This window comes from Centroberyx gerrardi, chromosome 6 (genome assembly GCF_048128805.1).
Source record: "Centroberyx gerrardi isolate f3 chromosome 6, fCenGer3.hap1.cur.20231027, whole genome shotgun sequence".
NCBI classification, from domain to species: domain Eukaryota; kingdom Metazoa; phylum Chordata; class Actinopteri; order Beryciformes; family Berycidae; genus Centroberyx; species Centroberyx gerrardi.
Window position 1 is genome coordinate 17,549,966 of NC_136002.1, and position 12,394 is coordinate 17,562,359.

General features: G+C 42.5%; 1 protein-coding gene across 1 annotated transcript; it reads left to right on the forward strand.

The window, feature by feature from the left end:
• Positions 1–5,463: 5,463 nt before the first annotated feature.
• On the forward strand, positions 5,464–12,331 carry aipl1 (aryl hydrocarbon receptor interacting protein-like 1). Its single transcript, XM_071900693.2, has 6 exons — positions 5,464–5,568; positions 7,951–8,130; positions 10,382–10,570; positions 10,799–10,975; positions 11,460–11,601; positions 12,047–12,331. Exons 1-6 carry the CDS (start codon positions 5,464–5,466, stop codon positions 12,244–12,246), a joined length of 993 nt encoding a protein of 330 aa, XP_071756794.1. The 3' UTR covers positions 12,247–12,331.
• The last annotated feature ends 63 nt before the right edge of the window (positions 12,332–12,394 follow it).

Here is a 12,394-nt window from a genome sequence, read left to right on the forward strand (position 1 = left end):
TTGTGAGAGCAGTGACTCTGACCTCTGACCTTCTCTGCTCTGGCAAGCTGCCCACAGTCTGCTTTGCACATGTCAAGCCTGTCTTTTGCTGCCTTATATTGGACTGGATTTACGCAAGGAAGAGAGAATTAAATTCTTATCCACACATGGCACAGATTTGATCTTTTCACTGTTGGCTAAACATGGAAACGCTATCATATCTGTGTCACGTAGGGTTAAATATCAGCTTTGTGGGGTTTTTTTCCTGTGTAAATCCAGCCATAGCACTGAGATCATCTTTGTCCCATTGGCACACAGTAGAAAAGAAAAAAAAAAGTATTTTTTGTTGGTGGAAGCAGGCCTTCACGCCTGAGGACTGGTTGGAAAGACATGATTGGGATGCTGCCACCCTGCCTATCATTATGCAATCTTCAGATCTGGGGCCTTCTTGATAAAAACAAAGTCCTGCACTGGAATTTGATCTTAGAAATCTACATCACCGTATTCAGAAACCTTGAATTTTACCTGAAAAAGTTCCAATTTGCACCATGACTTGCCCACATCTGAAAGAGATAAAAAGATAAAGAGATAAAAAGCCTACTTTATTTTCCTCACAACACACTGTGATTCAGCCACAATTCAGTTTAGGACATACATTGTTAGGAGCTGAGCCTTGTTGATGTTTGTTCAAATTCCAGAGACGTTTGTAATCTATAAATGAAAGTTGTGTGCACAGCTTTACTCCATTTCAGTCACTTTTATAAATAAATCATATACACATATTTGAAAAAAGTTTTGGGGGAAAAAATGAAGTTGAATATGAAATCCAAATATGAAATCCCGCGGGGCCCGGAGGATTTGACTGGCTTGATTGAACTGCTGCCATCTTGTTTATCCCTTTCAGATCTGCGGAGGAAATGTGAGGGAAGGACTGGGAATCTTACCAATTTTGCTTCCTAATCTGGGGAACTAGAATACCGCAAAGTGGAAAGGAGTGACTTTGATGATCCTCATTTCACAGCTTTATTGCCAATTTTGTCTGCTCCATTGTCATCATGAATGACAGAGTGTAGCGTTCCCCTGGACATTTACTCTGGTTAGGCAGCAATTCAGCGAAAGGGTGTAAGTTCAAAAATTGAATAACAATTGATTCATTCAAGAATGGATGGATTTAAATGTGCCACTCTCTTGTGGATATCATGCTCTGCCCCCCACAACAGAGAGGCAATAAGATAAATGAACTGTAGAGAGAAACAAAGATATGACATAGATAGCCATATATTTATTAATTTGTTAGCTTTTGTTCAACGTATTGTTGTTCGATAATCCTACCAGCTCTGACCCAAATCATTTTAATGTCATAGACTACAAATGCAGAGTCTAATAAAGGGTGAAAGGGTGGTTGAGCCTTATCAGACCAAGGGCAATTTTCTGTGCAAAAAAATTTCCATGGTGTTAAGATGAAAATTCACTTAATATATTCCTTGCAAATGCCTACACACTGGCTGTAAAATGTTTGCATAGTGAAATAATTTGGAACTGTCTAGTGTCTAGATTTGCAAAATTCCATCATACTTAGAACTGTCATCAACTGGATATTTTCTGATCATCCCTGCAGTCGATCACTCACATTTTTGCACCACATATTTGCATTGCATTGGTACAATAAAAAATTTTAAAAAACAGCTGTAATTCTGTGTAATTATTTAAATGTTCACCTTAGAGGTTGTGTGCAAAATGTTAGCGGTGTGACTCACTTGACGTGGGATGAATTGCTACCCATGTCCTTACTTTCCCCATCAAGAGGCATTTTGCCTCTTGCCAGGCCGTCGTTGTAAATAAGAATTTGTTCTTAATTGACTTGCCTGGTTAAAAAAAAAGGTGGAATAAAAAATTGTTAAACGGCAGACGAGGCCCTGTGTCTCGTTTTAGCCAGGGACAATTATCACCATCTGCATAACTTTTATATCCAGATCTCACAATTTCAGACTGACACTCAAATAATGCTTGATGGTGGTCCAAATGTCACTGAGAGGCAGACTATTAGGATACCAGTAACTTTGCATTATTATTATTATTGGTAGTAGAAGAAGAAGAAGACAAACATATAACAAACCATCAAGTAGAATAAAGGGACAGCACTGCCTTCACATACAACACATTCCACATATCTTCACCTGTTCAGGCAAGTTGTCATGAGCTGATTACTAATGGCATCATACCCAATGGCACACAATATTAGAACCACGACATATGTCAACATGAAAATATGGCTGGATGAGCCCTAGTGGTGCAAAAACGCTCCAGTGTGTGTGTGTGTGTGTGTGTGTGTGTGTGTGTGATGTAAATTCGACCAAGGCTGGAATTCTCTGATGTTTTCCTTCCAAAGTCAGAACAGATGAAACCTCTGGCAAGATGTCTCCACTGGAGATGTTTAGCATTCTGTTCCACCATCTCTGCTTTGTGTGTGTGAGCGTGTGTGTCTGTGTTTGTGTGTGTGTTTATGCGTGTGTGTGAAGCGGTCTATGTAATCCATATTTCCGACTGAGGGTACAGCCCCTGGGCAGTGCGCATGTCTGTTCTTCTCAGAGAGCAATCCTTCTTAATAAAAAGACAGCATGTTCCTGGGGTTTGTGCAGGAACAGGGCGGGGCGGAGCGCGTGCAAAATGTTTGTGTGTAAATCTGTAGGCCAGAATGTAGGTGTGTGTAGGTAGATTAAGGTGTGTGAAGGTGTAAACCTCTTGTGCCTCAGTCTTAGTGTGTGTTGCGTGAGTATCAGCAGTAGGCTATAAGTACGTGCATGCACAGATAAGATGCGTCTGTACACTTGTGTGAATGTGTGTGTGTGTGTGTGTGTGTGTGTGTGAGCCTCTCCCTGGAAGTAGCTGGCTGTCCAGGGAGCCTGTGATTCACCAGTGCAACCTCCACCTTGTCACTTCTCCTCAATCTCAGGAACCCACACACACACAGGAGATGGACACTTAGTGACAAGGTGTCCTGGCCTTGATATGCGTGTGTGTGTGTGTGTGTGTGTAGGTGTGTGTGTGTGTGTGTGTGTGTGTGTGTCATGTCACTCCACCTTACATAGCGCCCCCCACAGTACATGATCCTTTTCACTTTGCTTCTGCTAGGTCAGCTCTACATGTCACTCTGACAAGGAACGTAATGAGGATACTGTCTATCTCTCTCTCTCTCTCTCTCTCTCTCTCTCTCTCTCTCACACACACATTCATAGACATTATTCTATGTGCGTGTATGCTGTGCGTCATGGAAGGAGCCCTCCCCCCCTGTGTTATGTATATGAATGAATGGCCTTTACACAGTGAATGGCTCCGCCCCAAGAACTCCATGGCTGTACTTTCCAGAAATAGAGTATGACATGCTTAACGTGGAACTAATGCATCAGCAATGGGTTTCCATCAGGGCTAAATATGACGGAGAACACGGTGTAGCTCATGCTGGGAGGACTGCTTTCAGAGGGATATCTTCTCACGCATACACACACACACACACACACACACACACACACACTCACACACATGCATGCGTGCACATAAATGCACTCTGACACATTCAACAAACTCTGCCACATTCGACTTGCCACGCTACAACACACATGCAAAAAAAAATTGACATGCAAGCGTGTATGCACACACACACACACACACACACACACACGCATAGACGCACATGGACAGAAAGGCGTGGGTGGTGTGACGCAAGCAGCATGAGTCACTCTGACACTAAGCCGGAGTTACAGCACACACCATTGTCATACTATTACCTCTCCAACAGGTGGAAGGCATTGCTGCTCTCTCTCTCTCTGTCATCCCCCCATTCTCTCTGTCCTTTTCAATGAGGTGAGGACATAGGTGCGACTTTGAATCACTCTTTCAAATCCATTTATAAAGCTCTCCTAAGGTTTTCCTAAGGTTTCAGAATGAAGTCGTAGGTCCAGCAACAAATATATAATCTCTCTTGCATATAATATATCTTGCGTGCAATCTATAAAATTGAATGCAAGATATCAGAGCCTTCCCTTAAACTAAGTGATATGATGATGTAGAAGGCTGTAACTATAGCAACACAAACCTGTAATCCCAGAGAAGCACCACGCCATATGCCCATGTTACATTTTCAGTGTTTCAATGTTTCCAAGACCACAGAGATATTCAATGTGAAGGATGAGGGAGACAGAGCAGCAAAAATCAGACAGACAGGAGAAACAATTGGCCTATTTTCTAGTCATTTTAAGTATATTGCCATTAAAGTAATATCTATGACAATTTCATCACCTCACCCGCTACCAGCTCTCTGGGATCACACTTTGCTCTGTCATTGATATGTAAGCCACTACCAATCTCTTCCACAGGAGGGCGCTGAATCCCCTTGTTGCCTCTGCCTTGGAGGGCCGCCAAGTACATACCGAACTGTTGCCCAATCCTGATTGTCACATGAGTGGAAAGAAAGCCAACTTGAGAACAGATTGTTGTCCCAGGCAAGGATATAAAGTTCTTATTTCAGTACAGATAACACAGTAACTTTGCCTGATAATATGTGATGAAATACCCATTGTCTCATGTTGCCCCACGAAGGAAACACAAAGCAATAAAGTTATACAATTGTGAGCATTGCCAAGGAACGGTTATGGGGTTTTCTATTTGTGCAATTAGTACAGAATAAGACATTAACGCTGGGTAATGTTTGAGAATAATTGCCCCTTAAACTGCTTACAGACTTTGTTAGCAAGCACTTCAGGAGCCTTGGATTACACACACACACACACACACACACACACACACACACCCTGCCCAGATGGGAGACAGATGTGTAATAGACAGGGTCAAGGAGTCCATACTGTAATTGTCTGCGCTACCATTTCTCAGTATTCACTGCGGTACTCAGATCGCCATTTCCACATATCGCTAAATCCAGGAAATTTCCTCTGGAATGGAAACCATGTCCCACTCTCATTCTCCTATTTGTGTTTCTTTTCTCTCTCTCTCTCTCTCTCTCTCTCTCTCTCTCTCTCTCTCTCTCTCTCACACACACACACACACACACACACACACACAAACACACACCTACACACTCCAGGGTTCTGTTCTTGCAGTGCATTTGACAGATTTGGACACTCTGCCCACACAGACGCAGACATGTACAAGCACACGTCTCTCTTCCTCTCTGGATGGTGGCTGACAGTCATGACAGAAAGTGCTGATGAGAGCTGATCCAAGACGCAGCGGAGAGATGATGAAACAGAAGAGGAGGAGGGGGAGAGGGAGGGAGGGAGGGAGGGAGGGGGCCCAGTTCCTAATCTCATTATCCCTACCTAGGCTAATCCACCAGGAGCTACACATCTACCTCCCAGCCATCTACATCCATACCCCTGACACGTTGTGCCCCACACACCGCACACACACTCACTGACAAGACGTATATGCACAGTAATATACGGTGATCCATTCCTTATAGCTATAAAGATGTCTGATATGGAGGAGACGATGATGCTGGGGGTGGAGGGCATCAAGAAAACCATCCTGCACGGAGGGACCGGAGACATCCCGAGATTCATCACTGGGGCGAAGGTACTGTAAGGCCTCAAATCCTTTTTTTTTACACCCTCTGGTAAAACACTGAGACTAGAACATCACTGATAATCATTAGCCAAACATGTCTCCGCTTTCCCTTCTTAGGCTTTCAGGCAACTTAGCACTCAGCCATTACAGACGAGGTTGAGGGCCCACTGGTCTTTCAGTACACAGCTCCTTTATTGCGCAGTAAAGACATCTAATTTGAAACTCAATAAAGTCTCATCACAACGGTTTTTCAGACAAACAGCAGCTTCTTTTGCTCTCATTGTGGACTAATGAATGAGAATGAAAGAAAATGTGTCCCACAAGACTAGTTTCAATGTTCTAAATTACATTAGTGGCAACGCTGTAAACTTGTGTTTTCAATTATCTTATAGCGCATGGTACAGACCATGCAGTGACCAACAGTCTGATCTGGACTGTAGAATGGTTGCAAAGCGTCAGGAGGTTAAGACCTTACAGAAGATCAGTATATCAGGGAGGGAGACAGAATTTGCACACTATCAAGAAACAGACGCTTACAATAAGCAATGGGCTACATCTTCCTTATGTATTGCTTCTGATTTTGGATTTTACACATGTGTAGTTGACCATTATGTGTTTTTTATAGAGCACAGATGTACCATATTTTGTCTTACGAAAGATCAATTCAAGATCTTCTTTGCACACTAGATTTGTGGTTTGTGTATTGCATGTCCTTGAAGAGATCTGCAACATCTGTTGGATATGTACTAGGCCTAAAGGGGTAAAAAGTAAAATTTGAATTGGCCCATATCACAATATGACCATGATATATCTGCGAGGGGGATGAAAGGGTTGTTGATCAGTATGAGTGACTCAAATACTTTGCCAGGTGCTGAGAGTTTTGTCTTTCAAAACTAACTGCTTGGCCCATATTCTGCTTTGGGACAAAAACTCCCGGCCCCAGTCTCCTCCACTCCGCACTCATCTCTCATTTTCAACTGTCACAAGACAAATCAGCTACGAAGGCTAAAAAGCCTCATTCTCAAGCCAAATAGCAAACGACAAAACAATATTATTATTACAGCTTTTTGCATCATAATATGTTCACTCTTCACAATTGTGAAAATGTGACTTTATTATTTGTGTCAGTCAGCGTAACTCAAGGGGACGGGAGAGTTGAGACACATCAATGTTGTTGCAATTCCTACTGGTGGCCAATGGATGTCGTTAGAGGTCATATATTACTTAATGCCCCTTTAATGACCACAGTGTTTTCAGACCTTGTGCTATTTTAGCATTATATGTCATCTATCCTTCCTCAATCCCGTTTTTTGCCACCCTTCTAATACCTTAATGCCTTTTCACTGAAATGAATCAGGGTTTGAGAAAATTAATCGCACTTTGGGACCCCGGCTCATAAAAATGCAACCAAGTACTTTGCGAGCCAAACAGAAACAGGCCCATGACAGGGGTTGGGACAAAATAATGGAAATACCATACAGTACATGAATATCAAGTGCCTTTCAGAACAGCTTCATCCTCCTTGGAATGCTGTAACTCAAGTCCTGGATTCTGGATCATTCTTCAAGATGGAAAGCTTCCAGTTCTTTGAGGGATGAAGGCGGTGCACTGTCAGAAAGGGGGGGCTGTATCTTCCATTTCCCTATTCATACCAGCAGTGTGAAGCTCATGACATAGTTTTTGTTAAAACTGTGTCACAGACAAAAGGGTACAGCCCCAGTGACAAAAGCTGCAACCTTCTTTTCTGAGAGTGTGAGAAAACCTACTCTGCACTCCTGAACTTCCCATAATGATGTTCAGATCTGGTGACTGGGGAGGCCACTGAGGGCATCTGACATCATCCTGGTGTTCATGAAACCAGTGTTGAATTTGTTTAGCAGTGTGTATGGGGGCATTGTCATCTCGGGAGCAGCATAATGGAACAGTGTCTAAACCTGTTATCAATCCCTGTCGCTGAGTTTCGACTTGCGAACGCTGATCTTCTTTGCCAACGCAGTCTGTCCGTGTTTTGCATGTGTTGTCTTGATTATCGAGACTGTTCCCCTTGCCACTTTAAATCATTTTGCAGTTTTTGTGACTGACAATCTGCATTTTAGGTGCTGACTATTTGGCCTCTTTGTAACTCTGTTAGTTGTCCCATGATACGTTTAAAATCCTCATAAAAAAGTGGTAATTGTCAGACCACTTTAAAAGCTGACACATACTGCTAACTGGCTCTGAATTCAATATGACTGGCCTGTGTAGCTGGCTTTGCAGTAGTGATTTGCTCACCTCAAAGTCATTTTTCATGCGGTGCTTCCTTGTCCCTCCCCCCTGTGTAGGTTTAAGAAACACTGCTCCGTCTAGTTCTGCTCTCCACACTCCATCCCATGCTTTCCCGTCTTCCTTCAGGTGACGTTCCACTTCCGCACCCAGCTGTGTGATGACGAGCGCACGGTGATAGACGACAGCAAGGTGGTCGGCACGCCCATGGAGATGGTGATCGGCAACATGTTTAAGCTGGAGATCTGGGAGACGCTGCTGTCCTCCATGAGGATCGGCGAGGTGGCTGAATTCTGCTGTGACACCATTGTGAGTGGGTCAAAGTCTCGGAACAGGCACTGATTGGTCTGCTGTTTTTGTAAAAAAAAAAAAAAAAGAAAGAAAATGCACATTGGATTCTAGTCTAGTAAATAAATCTCTGCTCAGAACTTTGACTGTGGTTGTGGAAGTTATAACCCCCGCTTTCAATAACAAGATCCCTATCTATACAAGCACAGGCACATATACATTCCTTAATAACTTTCATGGTCATGAAATATAAAACAGACACATCCAGCTTGGTATTCCCCATAGTATTCAGATGAGGTGGGAGTAACTGGGTAAGAACAGACATAAGACTTTGTGGTGCATCAGTGTTAGCCCAATGCTGCATAAAGCAAACACCATCGTCTCTTTGATCTGTGTAAATAATGATCAACAGGCTACATGTGCACCTCATCCACTGGAGCAGATTGATCTATATACACATGGTTCATCACAGACATTCATGTTTAGTCTTTCCACTGGCAACACTGCCTCAGGCACATCTGCAACACTTTTGATTTAGTTTTAGTTTGAATCCCTTCCATGTTGATTTCCCTCTGTGCCCTCTTATTTTCCTCTATTTTCTTATTTTGAATAGAAGTTATCAGTTTCAACCTTTAGTTTTCTGTGTTGTGTTTTTACACAGATTTTAAACCACACAAAGTCACTTAGTCACATAAATTAGCCGCATAAATGAACCAATCAAATCAGCATGCATGACTCAAATTCTCTTTCACATGCTGCACCCAACAATCTCGCCGCTGCAGGCAACAAGGCCTTTATCCAAAAAAACAAAAATGTCATATTAATGACAAACTGCAGAGTGAGTTTTTAGATGTTTGCTGTTCCTGATCTGATGGAAGCTGCTTCCTGGAAAAACAGTGAATGAATTGTTCCTCCAAAAAAATCTGGTCATCTTACTGTTGTATGTGGACCGGTGTGTGTGTGTGTGTGTGTATGTGTGTGTGCGTGTTTGTTGCATCTAATCTCTTTATGTATGTGTGTACTTGTTGTGTCTAGTCTGCGTGTATGTGTGTATTTGTTTTGTCTGGTCTGTGTGTGTGTGTGTGTGTGTGTGTGTGTGTGCGTGTGTAGCGCATTACTGCAGAGACAGATGGGGTTGAGGCATACTGTGATTAATCTGCTGCAGCCTCACCTTTCCCTAATCGGCTGTGATTCCTGCTGAATCAGCACAACTGACTCTCCTCCACTCCGATTAGATTTTGTGGAGCTTAGGGCATTTATTCATTCCTCGATACAACATGCATGTTCTACATATTGCTCTGGATATGTAGTGTAGTATTAGTCCTATCCAGTGGAGGGCAAACTTGCCATGTTAAATTGAGTGAATGTTCAACTGACTGGAGGTACTGTAAAATGACCCAAAAAGACATTTAAATGTTTGTTCTGGTATTAATCATCTTCAATCAATTGGATGTACATTTAAAGATAATTATTTTTCATGTATGAGAAGTATGAATATGAAAAGTATGGCTACCACCAAGGTACTCTTTACAGTGACTATCAGCTTAACAGTTGATAGCAAAAAAAAAAATGATAAGGGTTTCCATAAGAGAAGCTCTTTTCAGGTTAATTTTATTACATGTCAAAAGTGCCAAAATGTAAATGAATCACTAAATGTGAAATGCTAAATGCTTTATCATTTTCTGTTCCTCTTGGAATAATAATGCTACAATAAACTGTAAAAGTGAAAATTAATTTATAAATAACAAAATTGAAGTTCGAAAGAGAAATAGAAAAGATGGATCAGCAATTTGACAATGAAAGGTTAAATATAATATATATTAAAAATGATAAAAAAGGATAGCATATTCAGAAAAATAAAAGAAAAGTTTAGATAGAAGCCTAAACAAAATATTACATTCAAGTTGAATTAGGTGAATGTTTTGTTTTTTTCACATTTGTTTCTCCCATTTTCAGTTTTTGAATTATAAGCTGTGTATAAATGAGGAGGCATGGTCGTCCTGTCAGTCAATGTGAGGGTTGGTTGTAGAAAGAGAGGATACAGTGGCACCTTGCAGACACCAGGTGGACATGATGAGGGTGCAAGCTCTGGCTTTCTATAGTATCTATAACTATATATATATAATATGTTTCCATCAGGGGCCCTGACGGGAAAAGCTTTAGCTCACCTTTAGTCTTGAGTCTAGACTTCAGGACAATCAGAAGGATAGAGCGTTTAGTTTTTAGCGATTCTGTTTTCATTTTAACTCCTGTGATCCTCCATACTCCCCAGCACACTGGCCTTTATCCAATTGTGTCCAAGAGCATGAGACGCATCGCTGAGGGCAAAGACCCAGTCGACTGGCACATCCACACATGCGGCATGGCTAATATGTTTGCCTACCACAGCCTTGGCTATAACGACCTTGATGAGCTGATGAAGGAGCCACAGCCCCTCTACTTTGTCCTGGAGCTGATCATGGTGAGACAGAAAAGACACACACACCAGTCTGTGCAGGGAGCCAATCTGTGTCAGATAGCAATTGCACTTACATATAAAACATTGTTTAAAGATGATGAATACATCTCCTTGGAGTGCCAGATGGGTGGGGTTTACCATATCAGGTGCATTTTCAGTCGCATTATGGTAGTCTAAAATATCTTTGTAAAACCCCACCCTTGTGTGTGTGTGTTTGTGTGTGTGAGACAGGTGCAGCAGCCTAGTGAGTACAACAGGGAGTCGTGGGCTCTGAATGATGAGGAGAGGATTAAGGTGGTGCCCGTGCTGCACGGCCAGGGGAACAAGCTTTATAAGATGGGACGCTACCAAGAGGCCACACAGAAGTACAAGGAGGCCATTGTCTGCATCAAGAACGTTCAGACTAAGGTGACTCGCATGGGAATGAACTACCTTACTGTAAAATAACATATACGTAGAATTTATATTTGTTTCTAACAGAGTGTGTGTAGCTTTTTACAAAACATGGATTTTTTTCCGACAGATGTGTCTATATGTACAGGATCTGTATGCCTTAGGGTGGGGCAATATGGTTGAAATCAAGATCACGATAAGGATTTTTTTCGATATCAATATATATCACGATAAGGCTCATGTCTGCAAAATGTAAAGAAAATCGAATTAATGTTTATCCCATTGAACCGAACAGAAGTTTTGTGAAATAATATTCCTTAAAATATAATCTTGTTTTGTTAGAGTTTTTGAATACAATTTGCTTCTTATTATTTAGACAGCAGAATTGTGTGTCACGGTATCCCAAAACCACCATATGATTCCACTGAAAGACAATAAACAATAACATTGAATTATCACCCATGTGGCATGTTCCTAACAGTGTGTGTCCCCCCCTCAGGAGAAAGCATGGGAGGTCCCGTGGCTGAAGCTAGAGAAGATGGCCAACACCCTGACGCTCAACTACTGCCAGTGTCTCCTGCGCATGGAGGAGTACTACGAGGTCATCGAGCACACCAGTGACATCGTCAACCAGCACCCAGGTGGACACTGACAGGGGAATGATGGGATGTGTGTGACTCTAGTGTGATCAAGTGGAGGTTTACTCAGACATACCAAAAACTTAGAGAATGTTCCCATTGCTAAATAGACATTCATCACATTCCAGCCAGTTGGTAGATCATCGTGAAAGAAATTAAGCCTTGTGGTGTGTAGGCATTACAGCCTCGCAGTTTACTCAGCCTTTAAAAAGCGGGATGTGTTTTCAGTGACTTACTTACATGTAGATGCACATGTGAATCAACCGTTGTGAAATGTGGTTAAATTCACTCATCTGTTGCAAATACTTCACCTCAGCTAATTCAGCTTTATACATTTAAAATCTCTTGATCTGCAGCTGTCTTGTGGATTCAAGACCGGAGAGAGACTCGCTTTTCCCTCACATGAACAGCACCTGTCAAACCATGCATGTGTTTGTATTTCCTCCAGGCGTAGTGAAGGCCTATTACCTGCGTGGGAAGGCTCACATGGAGGTGTGGAACGAGGCGGAGGCTCGGCAGGACTTCAGCAGGGTGCTGGACCTAGACCCCGGCATGAAGAAGGCCGTCAAGAGGGATTTGGCCGTGCTGAACATGCGCATGGAAGAGAAGAACCAGGAGGACAGGCACAAGTACAAGGGCATGTTTTGACCAGGAGAGACTGCGGGTGCCAGTTTGGGTGTGTGGCGTGCCCACGCCGGGCTGAGGTCCTCACAGTATGGGTGGAGAGTCAGGGGAGCGGAGGGGCTGGAGAAGGAAAAGTGGCGTGTCAAGTTAAGTCATAAATGTTATAATTAGC

Coding starts and splice junctions, on each gene's coding strand:
- aipl1 (XM_071900693.2), top strand. CDS start 5,464: ATGTCTGATATGGAGGAGACGATGATGCTGGGGGTGGAGGGCATCAAG. Junction 10,976..11,459: donor TCAAGAACGTTCAGACTAAG/GTGACTCGCATG, acceptor TCCCCCCCTCAG/GAGAAAGCATGGGAGGTCCC. Junction 11,602..12,046: donor CATCGTCAACCAGCACCCAG/GTGGACACTGAC, acceptor TATTTCCTCCAG/GCGTAGTGAAGGCCTATTAC.